General features: G+C 42.8%; 1 protein-coding gene and 1 pseudogene across 1 annotated transcript in view; one reads left to right on the plus strand and one right to left on the minus strand.

Moving 5' to 3' along the window:
• The first annotated feature begins 369 nt into the window (after positions 1-369).
• LOC129032942 (uncharacterized) lies at positions 370-4,059 on the plus strand (annotated as a pseudogene).
• A 10,000-nt stretch (positions 4,060-14,059) lies between these two features.
• The window catches only part of MINDY4B (MINDY family member 4B), a 35,134-nt gene continuing 32,799 nt past the window's right edge, over positions 14,060-16,394 (minus strand). Inside the window, exon 12 of the mRNA XM_054480267.1 lies at positions 14,060-14,881. Coding sequence (XP_054336242.1) covers positions 14,739-14,881 — 143 coding nt within the window. The 3' untranslated portion in view covers positions 14,060-14,738. The remainder of the gene's footprint in view (positions 14,882-16,394) is intronic.

Genomic DNA, 16,394 nt, shown 5'->3' on the forward strand with positions numbered 1-16,394 from the left:
TAACTACTGATAATTCCCTTAACCCAGCAGATTTCCTTACAGGTGGTTTAAATCTTAATTACCATACAGAGGTCTGACCAGACCTAGGAAGAGCTCCCTTCAGGACAGGATGATAGACGGTTCCTCCCAGATGATTGAGGAAAAAACCACAATGGGTATTCAGTAATTGATAGGGAGACTATTGTGGAAGCAGAGTTAGGAGAATTGCCTAATAATTGGTCTACTCAAACTTTCGAACTGTTTGCACTCAGCCAAGCCTTAAAGTACTTACAAAATCAAAAAGACTTTCTCAATCCTGACTCAAAGGTTACCTACACTCTCTCTGAAACAAATTTGCATAAGAACTGTTGTTTATGGGAGTGCACCTTGATGGGGCAGCTGGGTTGTTATGAAATACTCAGGAACCCAGCCCCAGCTCTAGGACTCACCCCTGAGCACAAAGGCAATGTTGGGCACGCTGGTAAAGGAGCACTAGAATCCAGTAACCCGGACACCTTTCTTTGTGGTCAAGAAAGGTGGGAAAAGGGGTGCAGGACTGCTACATCGGTGAGTGAAAATAACCCGATAAGCAGAGGTCCATGGGTGGTTACGCACCCTGGAAAAGAATAAGCATTAGGACCACAGAGGATGCTCTATGACTAATGCTCATCGGAAAATGACTAGGGGTGCTGGCATCCCTATGTTCTTTTTCCCCATAAGGCAAAAATGCCCCTAAGATGTATTCTGGAGAATTGGGCCCAATTTGACCCTCAGACGCTAAGAAAGAAATGACTTATATTCTTCTGCAGTACTGCCTGGCCATGATGTCCTCTTCAAGAGTGAGAAACCTGGCCTCCTGAGGGAAGTATAAATTATAACACCATCTTACAGCTAGATCTCCTCTGTAGAAAAGAAGGCAAATGGAGTGAAGTGTCATATGTACAAACTTTCTTTTCATTAACAGACAACTTGCAATTATGTAAAAAGTGTGATTTATGCCCTACAGGAAGCCCTCAGAGTCTACCTCCCTACCCCAGCGTCCCCTTGACTCCTTCCCCAACTAATAAGGACCCCCCTTCAACCCAAATGGTCCACAAAGAGATAAAGAAAGGGGTAAACAACGAACGAAAGAGTACCAATATTCCCCAGTTATGCCCCCTCCAAGCAGTGGGAGGAGGGAAATTCGGCCCAGCCAGAATGCATGTACCTTTTTCTCTCTCAGACTTGAGGCAAATTAAAATAGATCTAGGTAAATTCTCAGATAACCCTGATGTCTATACTGATGTTTTACAAGGGTTAGGACAATCCTTTGATCTGACATGGAGACATATAATGTTACTGCTAAATCAGACACTAACCCAAATGAGAAAAGTGCCACCGTAACTGCAGCCCGAGAGATTGGCATTCTCTGGTATCTCAGTCAGGTCAATGATAGGATGACAATAGAGGAAAGAGAATGATTCCCCACAGGCACGCAGGCAGTTCCCAGTGTAGACCCTCATTGGAACACAAAATCAGAACATGGAGATTGGTGCCACAGACATTTGCTAACTTGCATGCTAGAAGGACTAAGGAAAACTAGGAAGAAGCCTATGAATTATTCAATGATGTCCACTATAACACAGGGAAAGGAAGAAAATCCTACTGCCTTTCTGGAGAGACTAAGGGAGGCATTGAGAAAGCATACCTCTCTGTCACCTGACTCTGTTGAAGGCCAACTAATCTTAAAGGATAAGTTTATCACTCAGTCAGCTGCAGACATTAGAAAAAAACTTCAAAAGTTCACTTTAGGCCCAGAGCAAAACTTAGAAACCCTATTGAACTTGGCAACCTCAGTTTTTTTATAATAGAGATCAGGAGGAGCAGGCGGAATGGGACAAACGGGATAAAAAAAGGCCACCACTTTAGTCATGGCCCTCAGGCAAGTGGACTTTGGAGGCTCTGGAAAAGAGAAAAACTGGGCAAATCAAATGCCTAATAGGGCTTGCTTCCAGTGCAGTCTACAAGGACACTTTAAAAAAGATTGTCCAAATGGAAATAAGCCACCCCCTTGTCCATGCCCATTATGTCAAGGGATTCAGTGGAAGGCCCACTGCCCCAGGAAATGAAGGTCCTCTGAGTCAGAAGCCACTAACCAAATGATCCAGCAGCAGGACTGAGGGTGCCTGGGGCAAGCGCCAGCCCATGCCATCACCCTCACAGAGCCCCGGGTATGCTTGACCATTGAGGATCACGAGGTTAACTCTCTCCTGGACACTGGCATGGCCTTCTCAGTCTTACTCTCCTGTACCGGACAACTGTCCTCCAGATCTGTCACTATCTGAGATGTCCTAGGACAGCCAGTCACTAGATACTTCTCCCAGCCACTAAGTTGTGACTGGGGAACTTTACTCTTTTCACATGCTTTTCTAATTATGCCTAAAAGCCTCACTCCCTTGTTAAGGAGAGACATTCTAGCAAAAGCAGGAGCCATTATACACCTGAACATAGGAGAAGGAACACCCGTTTGTTGTCCCCTGCTTGAGGAAGGAATTAATCCTGAAGTCTGGGCAACAGAAGGACAATATGGACGAGCAAAGAATGCCCATCCCATTCAAATTAAACTAAAGGATTCTGCCTCCTTTCTCTACCAAAGGTAGTACCCCCTTAGACCCGAGGCCCAACAAGGACTCCAAAAAATTGTTAAGGACCTAAAAGCCCAAGGCTTAGTAAAACCATGCAATAGCTCCTGCAATACTCCAGTTTTAGGAGTACAGAAACCCAGTGGACAGTGGAGGTTAGTGCAAGATCTCAGGATTATCAATGAGGCCGTTGTTCCTCTATACCCAGCTGTACCTAACACTTATACTCTGCTTTCCCAAATACCAGAGGAAGCAGAGTGGTTTACAGTCCTGGACCTTAAGGATGCCTTTTTCTGCATCCCTGTACATCTTGACTCTCAATTCTTGTTTGCCTTTGAAGATCCTTTGAATCCAACATCTCAACTCACCTGGACTGTTTTACCCCAAGCGTTCAGGGATAGCCCCAATCTATCTGGCCAGGCATTAGCCCAAGACTTGAGCCAGTTCTCATACCTGGACACTCTTGTCCTTCGGTATGTGGATGATTTACTTTTAGCCACCTGTTCAGAAACCTTGTGCCATCAAACCACCCGAGCGCTCTTAAATTTCCTTGCCACCTGTGGTTTCCAAACTGAAGGCTCAGCTCTGCTCACAGCAGGTTAAATACTTAGGGCTAAAATTATCCAAAGGTACCAGGGCCCTCAGTGAGGAATGTATCCAGCCTATACTGGCTTATCCTCATCCCAAAACCCTAAAGCGACTACCTATACTGGCTTATCCTCATCCCAAAACCCTAAAGCGACTAAGAGCGTTCTTTGGCATAACGGGCTTCTGCTGAATATGGATTCCCAGGTACGGCAAAATAGCCAGGCCATTATATACACTAATTAAGGAAACTCAGAAAGCCAATACCCATTTAGTAAGATGGACACCTGAAGCAGAATCGGCTTTCTAGGCCCTAAAGAAGGCCCTAACCCAAGCTACAGTGCTAAGCTTGCCAATGGGGCAGGACTTTTCTTTATATGTCACAGAAAAAACAAGAATAGCTCTAGGAGTTCTTACACAGGTCTGAGGGACGAGCTTGCAACCCATGGCATACCTGAGTAAGGAAATCGATGTAGTGGCAAAGGGTTGGCCTCATTGTTTATGGGTAGTAGTGGCAGTAGCAGTCTTAGTATCTGAAACAGTTAAAATAATACAGGGAAGAGATCCTACTGTGTGGACATCTCATGATGTGAACGGCATACTCACTGCTAAAGGAGACTTATGGCTGTCAGACAACCATTTACTTAAATATCAAACTCTATTACTTGAAAGGCCAGTGCTGCGACTGTGCACTTGTGCAACTCTTAACCCAGCCACATTTCTTCCAGACAATGAAGAAAAGATAGAATATAACTGTCAACAAGTAATTGCTCAAACCTATGCCACTCGAGGGGACCTTCTAGAGGTTCCCTTGACTGATCCCAACCTCAACTTGTATACTGATGGAAGTTCCTTTGTAGAAAAAGGACTTTGAAAAGCAGGGTATACAGTGGTCAGTGATAATGGAATACTTGAAAGTAATTCTCTCACTCTAGGAACTAGTGCTCAGCTGGCAGAACTAATAGCCCTCACTTGGGCACTAGAATTAGGAGAAGGAAAAAGGGTAAATATATATACAGACTCTAAGTATGCTTGCCTACCTGCCCATACAACAATATGGAAAGAAAGGGCATTCCTAACTTCCAAGGGAACATCTGTCAAACATCAGCAAGCCATTAGGAGATTATTATTGGTGGTACAGAAACCTAAAGAGGTGACAGTCTTACACTGCCGGGGTCATCAGAAAGAAAAGGAAAGGGAAATAGAAGGGAACCGCCAAGTGGATATTGAAACAACAAGAGCCACAAGACAGGACCCTCCAGTAAAAATGCTTATAGAAGGACCCCTAGTATGAGGTAATCCCCTCTGGGAAACCAAGCCCCAGTACTCAGAAGAAGAAATAGAATGGGGAACCTCACGAGCACATAGTTTCCTCCCTCAGGATGGCTAGCCACCGAAGAAGGAAAAATACTTTTGTCTGCAGCTAATCAACGGAAATTACTTAAAACCCTTCCCTAAACCTTTTACTTAGGCATTGATAGCACCCATCAGACGGCCAAATCATTATTTACCGGGCCAGGCCTTTTCACAACTATCAAGCAGCTAGTCAGGGCCTGTAAAGTGTGCCAAAGAAATAATCCCCTGCACTACAGGCCATACATTTTATCCCTGTATCTTTAACCTCCTTGTTAAGTTTGTCTCTTCCAGAATCAAAGCTGTAAAACTACAAATGTTCTTCAAATGGAGCCCCAGATGCAGTCCATGACTAAGATCTACCACAGACCCCTGGACCAGCCTGCTAGCCCATGCTCCAATGTTAATGACATCGAAGGCACCCCTCCCAAGGAAATCTCAACTGCACAACCCCATTACACCCCAATTCAGCAGGAAGCAGTTAGAGTGGTCATTGGCCAACCTCCCCAACAGCACTTGGGTTTTCCTGTTGAGAGGGGGTACTGAGAGACAAGACTAGCTGGATTTCCTAGGTCAACTAAGAATCCCTAAGCCTAGCTGGGAAGGTGACTGCATCCACCTTTAAACATGGGGCTTGCAGTTTAGCTCACACCCGACCAATCAGATAGTAAAGAGAGCTCACTAAAATGCTAATTAGGCAAAAACAGGAGGTAAAGAAATAGCCAATCATCTACTGCCTGAGAGCACAGCAGGAGGGACAATGATCGGGATATAAATCCAGGCATTCGAGCTGGCAATGGCTACCTTCTTTGGGTCCCCTCCCTTTGTATGGGAGCTCTGTTCATTCTATTAAATCTTGCACTGCAGGAAAAAAAAAAAAAAAAAGTCTAATAGAAAAACAAGCACACGACCTGAACAAACACTTTCACAAAGAAGAGCGCAAAATGACCAAAAACATATGAAAAGGTGCTCAAATTTATTAGTCACCAGAGAAATGCAAATTGAAGCCACAATGTGTTGTATCACAATGTGATACAATATACCCACCAGAATAGCAAAGATGCAGGCAATAATGTGGAACAATGGAAAACCCTCACACACTTTCAGGTAGTTTAAATAGGTACAAATAGCCTTTCAACATGTGCTAATTTATGACCACAATATTTCTTCTCTACTCACTTTCACTAGATTGTGCAACCCTTCCCCCCGCCATACGCATCAAGTATTTCAAGACAAATATCAGAGTGTTAAGTTCTATTCAGGTCTAAAATTGTATCTATGTGAGAGATGTTAATGGGTTAAGGAACTGGGGTTGTGTGGACACCTAGCCACTGCCTGGTGAGCATTCCCTTTTTGTTTTTTTCCTGCTCTGTGATACATTTCTAAGAAAATCAGGGTCTGATTTTAATCCTGAGGCTGTGGTATTTTCTATAGTAGGAGCAGCAATCTTGAAGCAAGTGGGTCTGCAAGCCAGCTGGGGCAGCACCACAAATCCAGGAACTTCTATGTGTGGCTTCAGACATCTCTATGGTTTCCACCTGGCTGACTTCCTAGCCCTCTGTTTGCATGCGCTCCTGTGCCTCTTACAGCCTGCTTCTGGTTTGGGATTCGGGTCTTGGCTCTTGCAACTAGACTCTTACTTGTCTGCTGCCTGCTCCAGGCTCTGCCTCAGCCTTAGCTCTGCCTTGCAGGCATCATCATCATCTATGCGTAACTCCAAAGTACTGGGCGTGGAAAATCAAAGCAGGACTAGGAGTGTTCACATTGAGGTGTGGTCAAATATTTCATGGGGTAGGAGGGCAGGAGGAGAGCTTAATCAGGGCACAGAGGTCAAGGTAGCTGAAGTGAACATTCTTGTCAGCCCAATATCCGGTCACTTCTCTTGTAACAACACTGATTATCCTTAAGGAAATGTTGCTTCTGCTCTCTCAGTTAATATGATTTGGATAAAGCTAAATCCATCCCCAGTTCCAGGACGCTGAGGTGACTACAGACTGGCCAAACAGAACATTATGTTTCCCTGGCCACAGAAATGGATGCAGGCATGGCCATGTGACTCAGAGCCTTGGTAATATAGTTGGGGGAGAATTGCTTTTTCTGCAGGGAAGTCTGACAAGAGAGAATGAAAGTGTAGGATTTGGCTAGTAGGCATGGCCATCTTGCTGGTAGGAATGGATACTTGCCTTAGAAAAAGACAAACTGCAGAACAGAGACAGAAGAGAGACCAGGCCCCAATGACAATGTTGGAACTCCTCAGTCCATCTGTGTGGAAAGGCAGGACTACCTCCAGACTTGTCAATTATGTGAGTCAACTAATGTTCTTTTTGTTTAAGCCAATTCGAATCGGGTTTCTGCTACCAAATAAATCTAATTCCACAGGCAGGACTATCAGGGGTTTTCAAAAATAGTTTCTATAGGAAGGCACGGATTCGAGGAAGGCATCTGTGGCAGCACCATGAGTGAGAAAGGAGATAAAGTGGGCAGAACCGTGGGCCTCGACTCAGCTTTATCCACATCAGCTTTGTGTGTATCTGTTGTGCATGTTGGGATTCCACATGAAATTTCATGTGAAAACTAGATTTTGCTACTAAAAAATTTGCAAACCCACTGGGTGAGATAACTGAGGCACAAGAAGAAGAAACACCAGAATGTGATTTTCTCCCGGAAAGAAGTCTATTTTTCTTATTTACCTGTCGTGTAACATATTTTAATGACAGCGTCCCAATACTTAAAGGCTTTTCTGATGTGATTGGTGGTGATAGTAAATACTGTGAGTTTTTTGATATTATATTATAAAATATGATGATTTAATTTTCATAATACATTGAATCAATATACTTCAAATGACTAATGCATGGGGAAGATCCATTCAAAGTGTAAGATACACCAATGGATTTTAATGAAACAGATTTGAAAAGTTCACTGATACAGTTTCAGGTTCTACTTTGCGACTAACGCTTAATACATTACCCCTTGTAGAGTTTTGGTGTAGCATCAAAGAAGAATAGCCACAAAGCTATTAAAATTCCTCTTCCCTTTTTCAACTAAATATATATATGAAGTCAACTTTTCTTCATATATTTCAGCCTAAACAATGTATCACAACAGATTGAATGCAGAGGCATGTATGAGAATACAGCTGTCTCATATTAAGCTGGCCATTAAACAAATGTACAGAAATGTAAAATAATGCCACTCTTTTTACTATTTTTTTCTTGGAAAATACAATCGTTTTCCATAAAATACTATTTTAGGTAAATATATAATAGGTTTTGTTGTTATTTTAAATAAATAGATAAATACTTAACAATTTTTCAGTTTTAATTTCTAATAGGATAAATATTAACAAGTGTGACCCAGATAAACCAAAGTGCTTTGACGTCCTTAATTTTTAGGTGCATAAAGGGGTCCTGAGATAAAAAAGTTTAAGAACCACTAGACTAGTGGATAGTTAGGTATTTAACACATAAGCATACAAATAAGGATATAATTGTAAACCTGGGTGTATTAGTCCATTTTCATACTACTATGAAGAAATACCTGAGTCTGAGTAATTTATAAAGAAAAAGAGGTATAATGGATTCAGTTACACATGGCTGGGGAGGTCTCACAATCATGGCATAAGGTGAAGGAGGGGAAATGACACATCTTATGTGGTGGCGGCAGGCAAGAGAGCATGTGCAGAAGTGCCCTTTATAAAACCATCAGATTGGCTGGGTGCGTTGGCTCATGCCTATAATCCCAGCACTTTGGGAGACCGAGGCAGGCAGATCACCTGAGGTCGGGAGTTTGAGACCAGCCCGACCAACATGGAGAAACCCCATCTCAACTAAAAATACAAAATTAGCCGGGTGTAGTGGCGCATGCCTGTAATCCCAGCTACTCAGGAGGTTGAGGCAGGAGAATCGCTTGAACCCGGGAGGCAGAGGTTGCTGTGAGCCAAGATCGCGGCTTTGCACTCCAGCCTGGGAAGCAAGAGTGAAACTCCATCTCAAAAAACAAACCAAAAAAACCATCAGATCTTGTGAGACTTATTCATTATCACGAGAACAGCATGGGAAAACCCACCCCCATGATTCAATTACCTCCCGCCGGGTCCCTCCCACATCATGTGGGGATTATGGGAGCTATAATTCATGATGAGATTTGGGTGGGGACACAGCCAAACCATATCACTCAATGAGTGATATAAAGGAAAAGAACAAGGTGCTAAGAGAGATGAACCAGGAGATCTAATTTAGATGGGGGATGGTGTCGGGGATGGTGTCAGAGATGGTGCTACCGAAGAAGTGGTTTTTAAGCTCATCTGAAGCAGGAGATGGGGGGTAAAGATTGTTGTGGGCAGTGGGAACAGCAGGAAAAAGCCCCCGAAACGGGGACAAGCTTGGTTTGGGTGGAACATGGTGGTGAGAGGAGAGTGGCATGAGAAGAGTCTGGCAGGAGATGAAGCAGGGGCTAAACCTTGCAGGCTCTTGTAAATCCTGTGAAGATTCATCAGGCTTGAATTTTTTAAAGATAAAATAATCAGGATTCAATTTTTTTTTTTTAAAAGATAATTGATTGCTGTGTGGTACTGTGTGGAAAAGGGATTGGAAGGGGACAAGAGAGAAGGTGAGGAGAGCAGTCGGACGGCTATTGTAATAGTCCAGGTGAGAGATAGTGGTACCTGTATCATGGAGGCAGCAGTGCAAATGGAGCTATTTCAGAGCTATTAATACCACTTACAGGTTTTGCTGCTGCATTGGAGTGGAAGAGAGGATGACTTCTAGGTCAGAGCAATCCTATACATTATGCTTAGTGACACCAATCCTAAGTATCACCAAAACTAAATACCTATTACATCAATCTGTATAAATATTTTAGGTTTGTAGGCGTGTGTGCCTATGTATATGCATGTGATTAAATTGCCCACGTTTACTTTAATAATTATGCGGTTATGAAATGGAAAAAGTCACTCTCATAGCACCACCTTGTGGACAGTAATAAAAAGAGTGTGTGTGTGTGTGTGTGTGTGTGTGTGTGCGCGCGTGCGCACGCGCACGTTGTTGGATTCTATCACTAGGAGAAAACACAATACAAGTTCTCCAGAAAGTTTACCAGTTATCAGCCACCCCAAGTCCTTGGAAGGAGAGGGGATAGGAACACATTCGGAAGAGTTAAAGTTAAACTGGCTATTCTGAAAATAACAGGTTAAATTCATTCAAACTGGATCCTCTCTGGTTGATTTTAACATAGTCATTGACTAAAAGTATCATTTATTCAGATAGCCCCTGACAACCCATAATAATACTTCTTGTTTTTATGCCGAAATATGTTTTTTCAGTGCATTTACCACTTATCTTCATGAGATTATGGGAAGCATTTTATATAAATATCAAGCCTGATGGAAATGGATTTATCTTAATTCCTCACTTAAGTTCCGAACTCACCTAGAAATGCATCCTCTGAGACTGGGCTTTTCTTTTTTCTTTTTTTGAGACGGAGTCTCACTCTGTTTCCCAGGCTGGAGTGCAGTGGCATGATCTGGGCTCACTGCAACCTCCGCCTCCCGGGTTCAAGCAATTCTCTGCCTCAGCCTCCTGAGTAGCTGGGATTACAGGTGCCCACCACCATGTCTGGCTAATTTTTGTATTTTTAGCAGAGATGGGGTTTCACCATCTTGGCCAGGCTGGTCTTGAACTCCTGACCTCATGATCCACCCGCCTCGGCCTCCCAAAGTGCTGGGATTACAGGTGTGAGCCACTGCACCCAGCCTTTCTTTTTCCTTTTTTTTTTTTTTTTGAGACTGGGCTTTTCTTGCCGCCATCTTGAATCTGATTTGGTTTTCTCTGTCATGCTTTCTTTTTTGCTGGCGCCATTTTCCTCACACTTTACCTCATCATTCTATCCTGTTCTATTGCTCTGGGCTTCTCAGGAGACCTCTTTCCTTCACAAGACTGGTTTCTCCAGGTGTTAGAAAGTGTCTCTACATGTGAAGCAGATCCCTCTCTTAATTTCCCAAACAAAGCACAGGGAATATCAGGCTAGAATGTTTAACATCTTGATTTAAACACAAAGGAATTACAATGCAGGAAAACCTAAAATGTTACTTCTCCTGATTGTGTCTCTGCTTTAAGAAGCCCCTTCGACTTCTGACAACTTGCAGTTCTCTGCCACTTGGCTGTTCCCTAAATGTTGGTCCAGGCCCTGTGTAAGGCTCCCAGCTCTGGCAGCGGCATTGGGGTGGGGAGAGCCTTTCTTCCCTCTCCTTAGCCCTACTCCTTACTGCTCCCACGATGATTGACCGAAGAAATGCCTGCCCTTACGTACAGGGCACGGTTTCTAGACACGGTTCAATTCTCATTTTTCTCCTCTGTCTCTGGCTGTTTCTTCTGCGCCTACTTTCCGGGCTCTTCGCACGCTGCCTGACTGCTGACACGGGAATTCCTCAGGGCTCAGCATTAGGCCCAGCTATCTTCTTGCCTCATACTCTCCTTAGGCAGTCTTACCCCAGGCCACCATGTTACTTACCCTTAGTGACTCTCAGGTGTATTTATTTCTCTGGTCCAAACCTCTCCATAGATTTCCAGATCCTTACTTCTGATCCATTAATCTACCTTTCCACTTGAATGTTTCATGTCTAAGACTAGATGTGTGATTTCTTGCCCTCAAAATCTGGTGTGCTTTGAGTGTTTCCAAGTTCTGTGAAGGTACAACCTTCCATCCAGTTATCAAATCAGAAACCTAGAAGTCATCCTTGATCCTTCTTTCTTTCTTCCTCATCTCCCTCCCCATGCAACCTATTTCAGCCTTCTCCATTTTACCTACCAAGAGGTGTCTCCTGAGAGGCCCACTTTGGTCTACTTTAATTGCCTCCACTCTGTTCTGACCATCTCTTGTCCACACCACTGCCTAACTAACTAGTCTCCGCATGTCTAATTAGTTTCCGCATGCGCTTGGGCCTCTCTCCAATCCATGTTCTACTCTGAGGCATGTGTTCAAAATGCAAATCTTGCCAGGCCACTTAAAACCTTTCCAAGGTTTCTCACACCTCATAGTCTACACTGCCTTGCGGTGGCCCCACCTTTTGCTCCAGCTGCTTCACAACCGCTCTTCAGCCCACAGGCTTTTCTGTTCCTCAGGCGCATTCACCACAGGGCTTCACATCTGCTCGCCCCTCTTCCCCTTACCCTGTTATCTCTACGCAGCCTTCTTACTTCAGCTAACCATCTCTTCCTCAGAGATGCCTTTTCCTTTTTTTTCAGTTCTTTTTTATAAGATTGACACACCCAAAATCTCTTCCCTTAGTTTTCAAGTTTATCTTTATTAAAGTGCTTTTTGATTAATTGCCATCTCCTCAGAAAAGCCTAAGTTTCATAAGAAAAGAGGGTGTGCCACATTTGATTTTGCTCGCTGTGCTGATTTTCCCCAGCATCCAGCATAGTGCTTGGCACATAGGGCATGTTAAAAAACACTGAATGGCCGGGCACAGTAGCTCGTGCCTGTAATCCCAGCACTTTGGGAGGCCAAGCGGGTGGATCACTTGAGGTCATGAGTTAAAGACCAGCCTGGCCAACATGGTCAAACACCATTTCTACCAAAAAATACAAAAAAATTAGCCAGTGTAGTGGTGTGCACCTGTAGTCCCAGCTACTTGGGAGGCTGAGGCACAAGAATCTCTTGAACCCGGGAGGTGGAAGTTGCAGTGAGCCAAGATCACACCAGTGCACTCCAGCCTGGGTGACAGAGTGAGACTCCATCTCAAAAATAAAAATAAAAATAAAATAAAAAACATTGAATGAATGAATGAATGAATGATTATGTCTCTAAGGCCCTGACAAGGGAATTACAACCATTAACAGAAAATGCAGGCCCAGGTGTGGCTGAAGAGTGCCCACAGCCTGGACAGCTCAGGACCAGTCTCAGCCAGTTGCTATTCATGGTTATTTCCACAGTGTGAAGTGAAGGGAATCTCAGGCCTCCCGACCCTGGCCTGCTCCTACGGGTCTTGTGACATTGGTGAGAATGTTCTTGGAAAAATGATTCACACATCTTGTCTAAGAGCAAACAATAATTTGGGGGAATGTTCCAGTCTAAGCTGATATTTGAAAGAGGAAACTAGTTGCCATCTCCTCAAGGGTTCATTCCCACTAAAGACACAGTCAGTTTAGATGACTATTCAGAAAAATTAATATCCGATCTTTAAGCAAACAGCTTTCTTCTGCTTTATATTTGAGAAGCTGAAAAAAAAAAGTCATTTTTCTCAAAACAAAGTTTAAAAGTGAACTAATGGCTCTGAGAAACTTCCAGTTATTTTTAAATAACATGTCTCCACTCTGAAGAAAAAAATCAAGTATTACCGGGTACCCTGTTTATAAGATAAAATAACTTATTTTCACTGAACATTGACATACAAAGTAATTAATAGTTTTATATATCAAAATTATACTTTTACATCTAAAACATAGATACTAAATCTTTCCTCCATTATTTTACTTATTTATAGACTTGTTCCAGGAATAATTTAACCCAAATTACAACACCATGTTAAAATATGGCAAACTAACATAAATTATAAACAAATTAAAAATTCAAAGGAGGAATGAGGGAAGGAACATAAAATGGATACAAGAATGAGCTCAATTTAAAAATTGACTTTTGTAAGGACTGATACACTACCCAACAATCATCCTGCTTTTCTTCCTTCTACAAAACACTGATTTTGTTCTAATATCAAGTGCCCTGTTCTCAGACTCAGAGGATGAACCATGATGATCTGAGTCATGGATCGCCTAGCTAGACAGTTCTTGTTAAAAGGAATATCTTTATTGTTTGCGACTTTTAGTAAGATCTCTTACTTGCAGCTGAGCAGTTTCTTACTAATGCACTGGTGTGTTTTTTAATTCAGCTCTAGCAGTCAACTCCAAAAGAGACATCCAGTAAGAAACAATGTAGTGTCCATAAAACAAAAAACAGGCCCGCACCTCAGGAAAAGCACAATATAAGTAAGATTAAGACCACATAAGCCCAAAGTCTGTAGGGATCCACTTATTTGTCCGGTGTATTTAAAATCACCAGTGAAAACACCAATGATAAAGATACTGTAATCCGCAATCCAAGCCAAATTGCCTTTCTCTTCTGACATAATTTATTATTCACCTTGAAGTTTCATTTTCTACATGGTCCTTAAGTCAAAACATTATTCTTTGAGCCAAATGCAAATGCATTTAATAAATGAATTTGAATGAATGCAGAAAGATTGTTCTTTGGAAACTAACCTTTGGATTGTGACTACAGTGCCCTAAGTCTGTGAGGTGGCAGATTAGCGGGGTGGCTGGCGGTGTCTACATTATTCTCGTATACTTCTTTTAGAAGGAATATGTGTTTACTCTGTGTATCTCTTCAGAAAGAACATAGGCATTTAACAGGACAGGGAAAGAGTATATTCTAAAAAGAATTGTTTTCCCCTTTGAATAATGACTCAAGAGATTTTATTTTTATATATAATTTTATGTAGAAATCAGAATTTTTCTCAGTTTGTCTGTGTATTTATATCCAGCGTTGAAGAAAAGAAACAAATATACTGCTAATAAAAAGAATGTCTCCTTGTGGCTACTGAAACCCACATGTCAACTGCTATAGCTGTCAGCCTACCAGGAATAGCCCCTGCTTCAAACCCCAAGAAGCCCATTTACTATTTTAATGACAAGAACTTGCTAATGTGGGCATATGAACTGTATCCTTGGAAAGGAATGCTGTCCATACCAGGAAGTCCTTGAGAAGGCTTGAGTTCTTGCCATAACTAAAATCCGATGATGCATTACCAATGACTTCATCCCCAAATGAAAGCTAGCAGCCTGCTTCCATAATCCTCGTGGAGAGTTATACCAAGAAAAGACAACTTTGGAAAAACATGCAAGAGAGAGGCTTCATTTTCTCTTTTGAATAAAAGAAAGAAGCCAGTCTATGTGACTACAGAGGAGGCACCATGCAGGCCCTGGTGTGGGGGCCTGTGTGTCTCCTACAATGCTGACAGCGAGGGATTTACCAGAGACTTAAAAAATGAGAAAACTGCTAATGGTATATATATATATATATATTTTTTTTTTTGGTGGGGCTTGTGAATGAGAAATATGGAAACAAATGGTCTCCCCCACATTAGGCTTTTGCATCCCAGCAGTTCTGACACTTCAGACTTCATTGCACGGCCTAGTTTTCCCTTTAGAAGAAGGGAACGGTCCCATTCCAGTTGATGGTGGCCTCACTCCACTTGGTTCTGATTGCCATCTCCACTGGCGAAAACCGTCGTCTTGGTCCATGTTTCTCTTCCTGTTGGTCTCTTTCCCAGTGATGGGAGTGAGTATCTGAAGAAGGAACAGCCAGCATTTAGACCCAAGCCTATGAACACCATTCCAGAGGAAACCACTAAAGGACAGAAGGGTGGGTGGGCAGGAGTCAGGCTTGGCAAGTTGTGCTCCTACAACTGGTTAAGCAGATGGGGATTCAAGCAGGTAGTGTGTTGAAATGCCCCATACAGAATGAGTCAGTGGTAACCTGGGTTGTTGTGCATATTGGGACGTAGTATGTGTGTTGAAACGCCCCATACAGAATGAGTCAGTGGTAACCTGGATTGTTGTGCATAACTGTTGATAAGCTATGTAATACATCTTCCCGTACCATGATGTGACACCTAGAACCAGGTATAGGTTACTAAATATTGTCAGGAAATAAAAAGAGGCCAGGCATGGTGGCTTACACCTATGGTCCTAGTACTTTGGGGGGCCGAGGCAGGTGGATCATCTGAGGTCAGGAGTTCGAGACCAGCCTGGCCAGCATGGTGAAACCCTGTCTCTACTAAAAATACAAAAAATTAGCTGGGTGTGGTGGCGGGCGCCTGTAATCCCAGCGGGAGGCTGAAGCACAAGAATCACTTGAACCTGGGAGGTGGAATTTGCAGTAAGCCAGGATCTCGCCACTGCACTCCAGCCTGGGCGACAGAGTGAGACTCCATCTCCAAAAAACCAACCAGCTGAGCCCACTTCTCAATGCTTCTCAGAATACATTTGCATTTTTGGATGGAAGGCAAGGCATTCTAATGGGGTTGGCAAGAACTGGGTTTGGGGCTTGAGTTTATCTCATATTAGCCAGGTGACACTTAAGAGGGTACTTAGCATCTATTGCTACACTTCATTTATTCAATTAGTAACTACTTGTTGGGCACCATAGTTTCCACTTCATAAAAATAGAAATCCTAGTACTTACCTCATGTGACTATTGGGAATGTTATGGGTTAATGCCTGTGAGGCTTTCAACACAATGTCCAGAACAGAAAGCAAATGATTCTTGTGAGCTAATGAAAAATGTTGCTTTACGCAAAGAAGGAAGTTGAGGTAGAAACAACAATATATTTTAAGGAACATATTGTCAATGTTATACTAAATTAAGTGGGTTAATATGTATTTCTTGTAATTAAAGAAAAAGAATTAGGAGCTGCACAGATAAAATAGTCACCAGATGCTTTTCCACATGTCATAATGGAAGATTACTTAACGCCAGGCTTGTGGTGCAAAGTCAGACGCAGTAATGCTCCATAAATGCAGCTAAGGCTACGGATACAAACTCCCAGTTTGTCTAGTGTTAATACCTTGTCTGGGGTTCAATGTTTAAAGACATTTTAAGGTTGGTCTTTTTCCCTCAGAAGTTTATGACCGAAATGATCTGTTCGGTTGTCTGCTTCTCCTGTTGGATTTGAACCTCCCTAAGTGTTTGTGGAACTTGTTGGAATAAAAGAAACCAGTCTGTGTGACTACAGAGGAGCCACCATGCAGACTTGTGCCATATTCACCATTGTTTTCCCAGTGTCTAGCCCCATGCCTG

This window comes from Pongo pygmaeus, chromosome 2 (genome assembly GCF_028885625.2).
Source record: "Pongo pygmaeus isolate AG05252 chromosome 2, NHGRI_mPonPyg2-v2.0_pri, whole genome shotgun sequence".
Taxonomy (NCBI): Eukaryota; Metazoa; Chordata; class Mammalia; order Primates; family Hominidae; genus Pongo; species Pongo pygmaeus.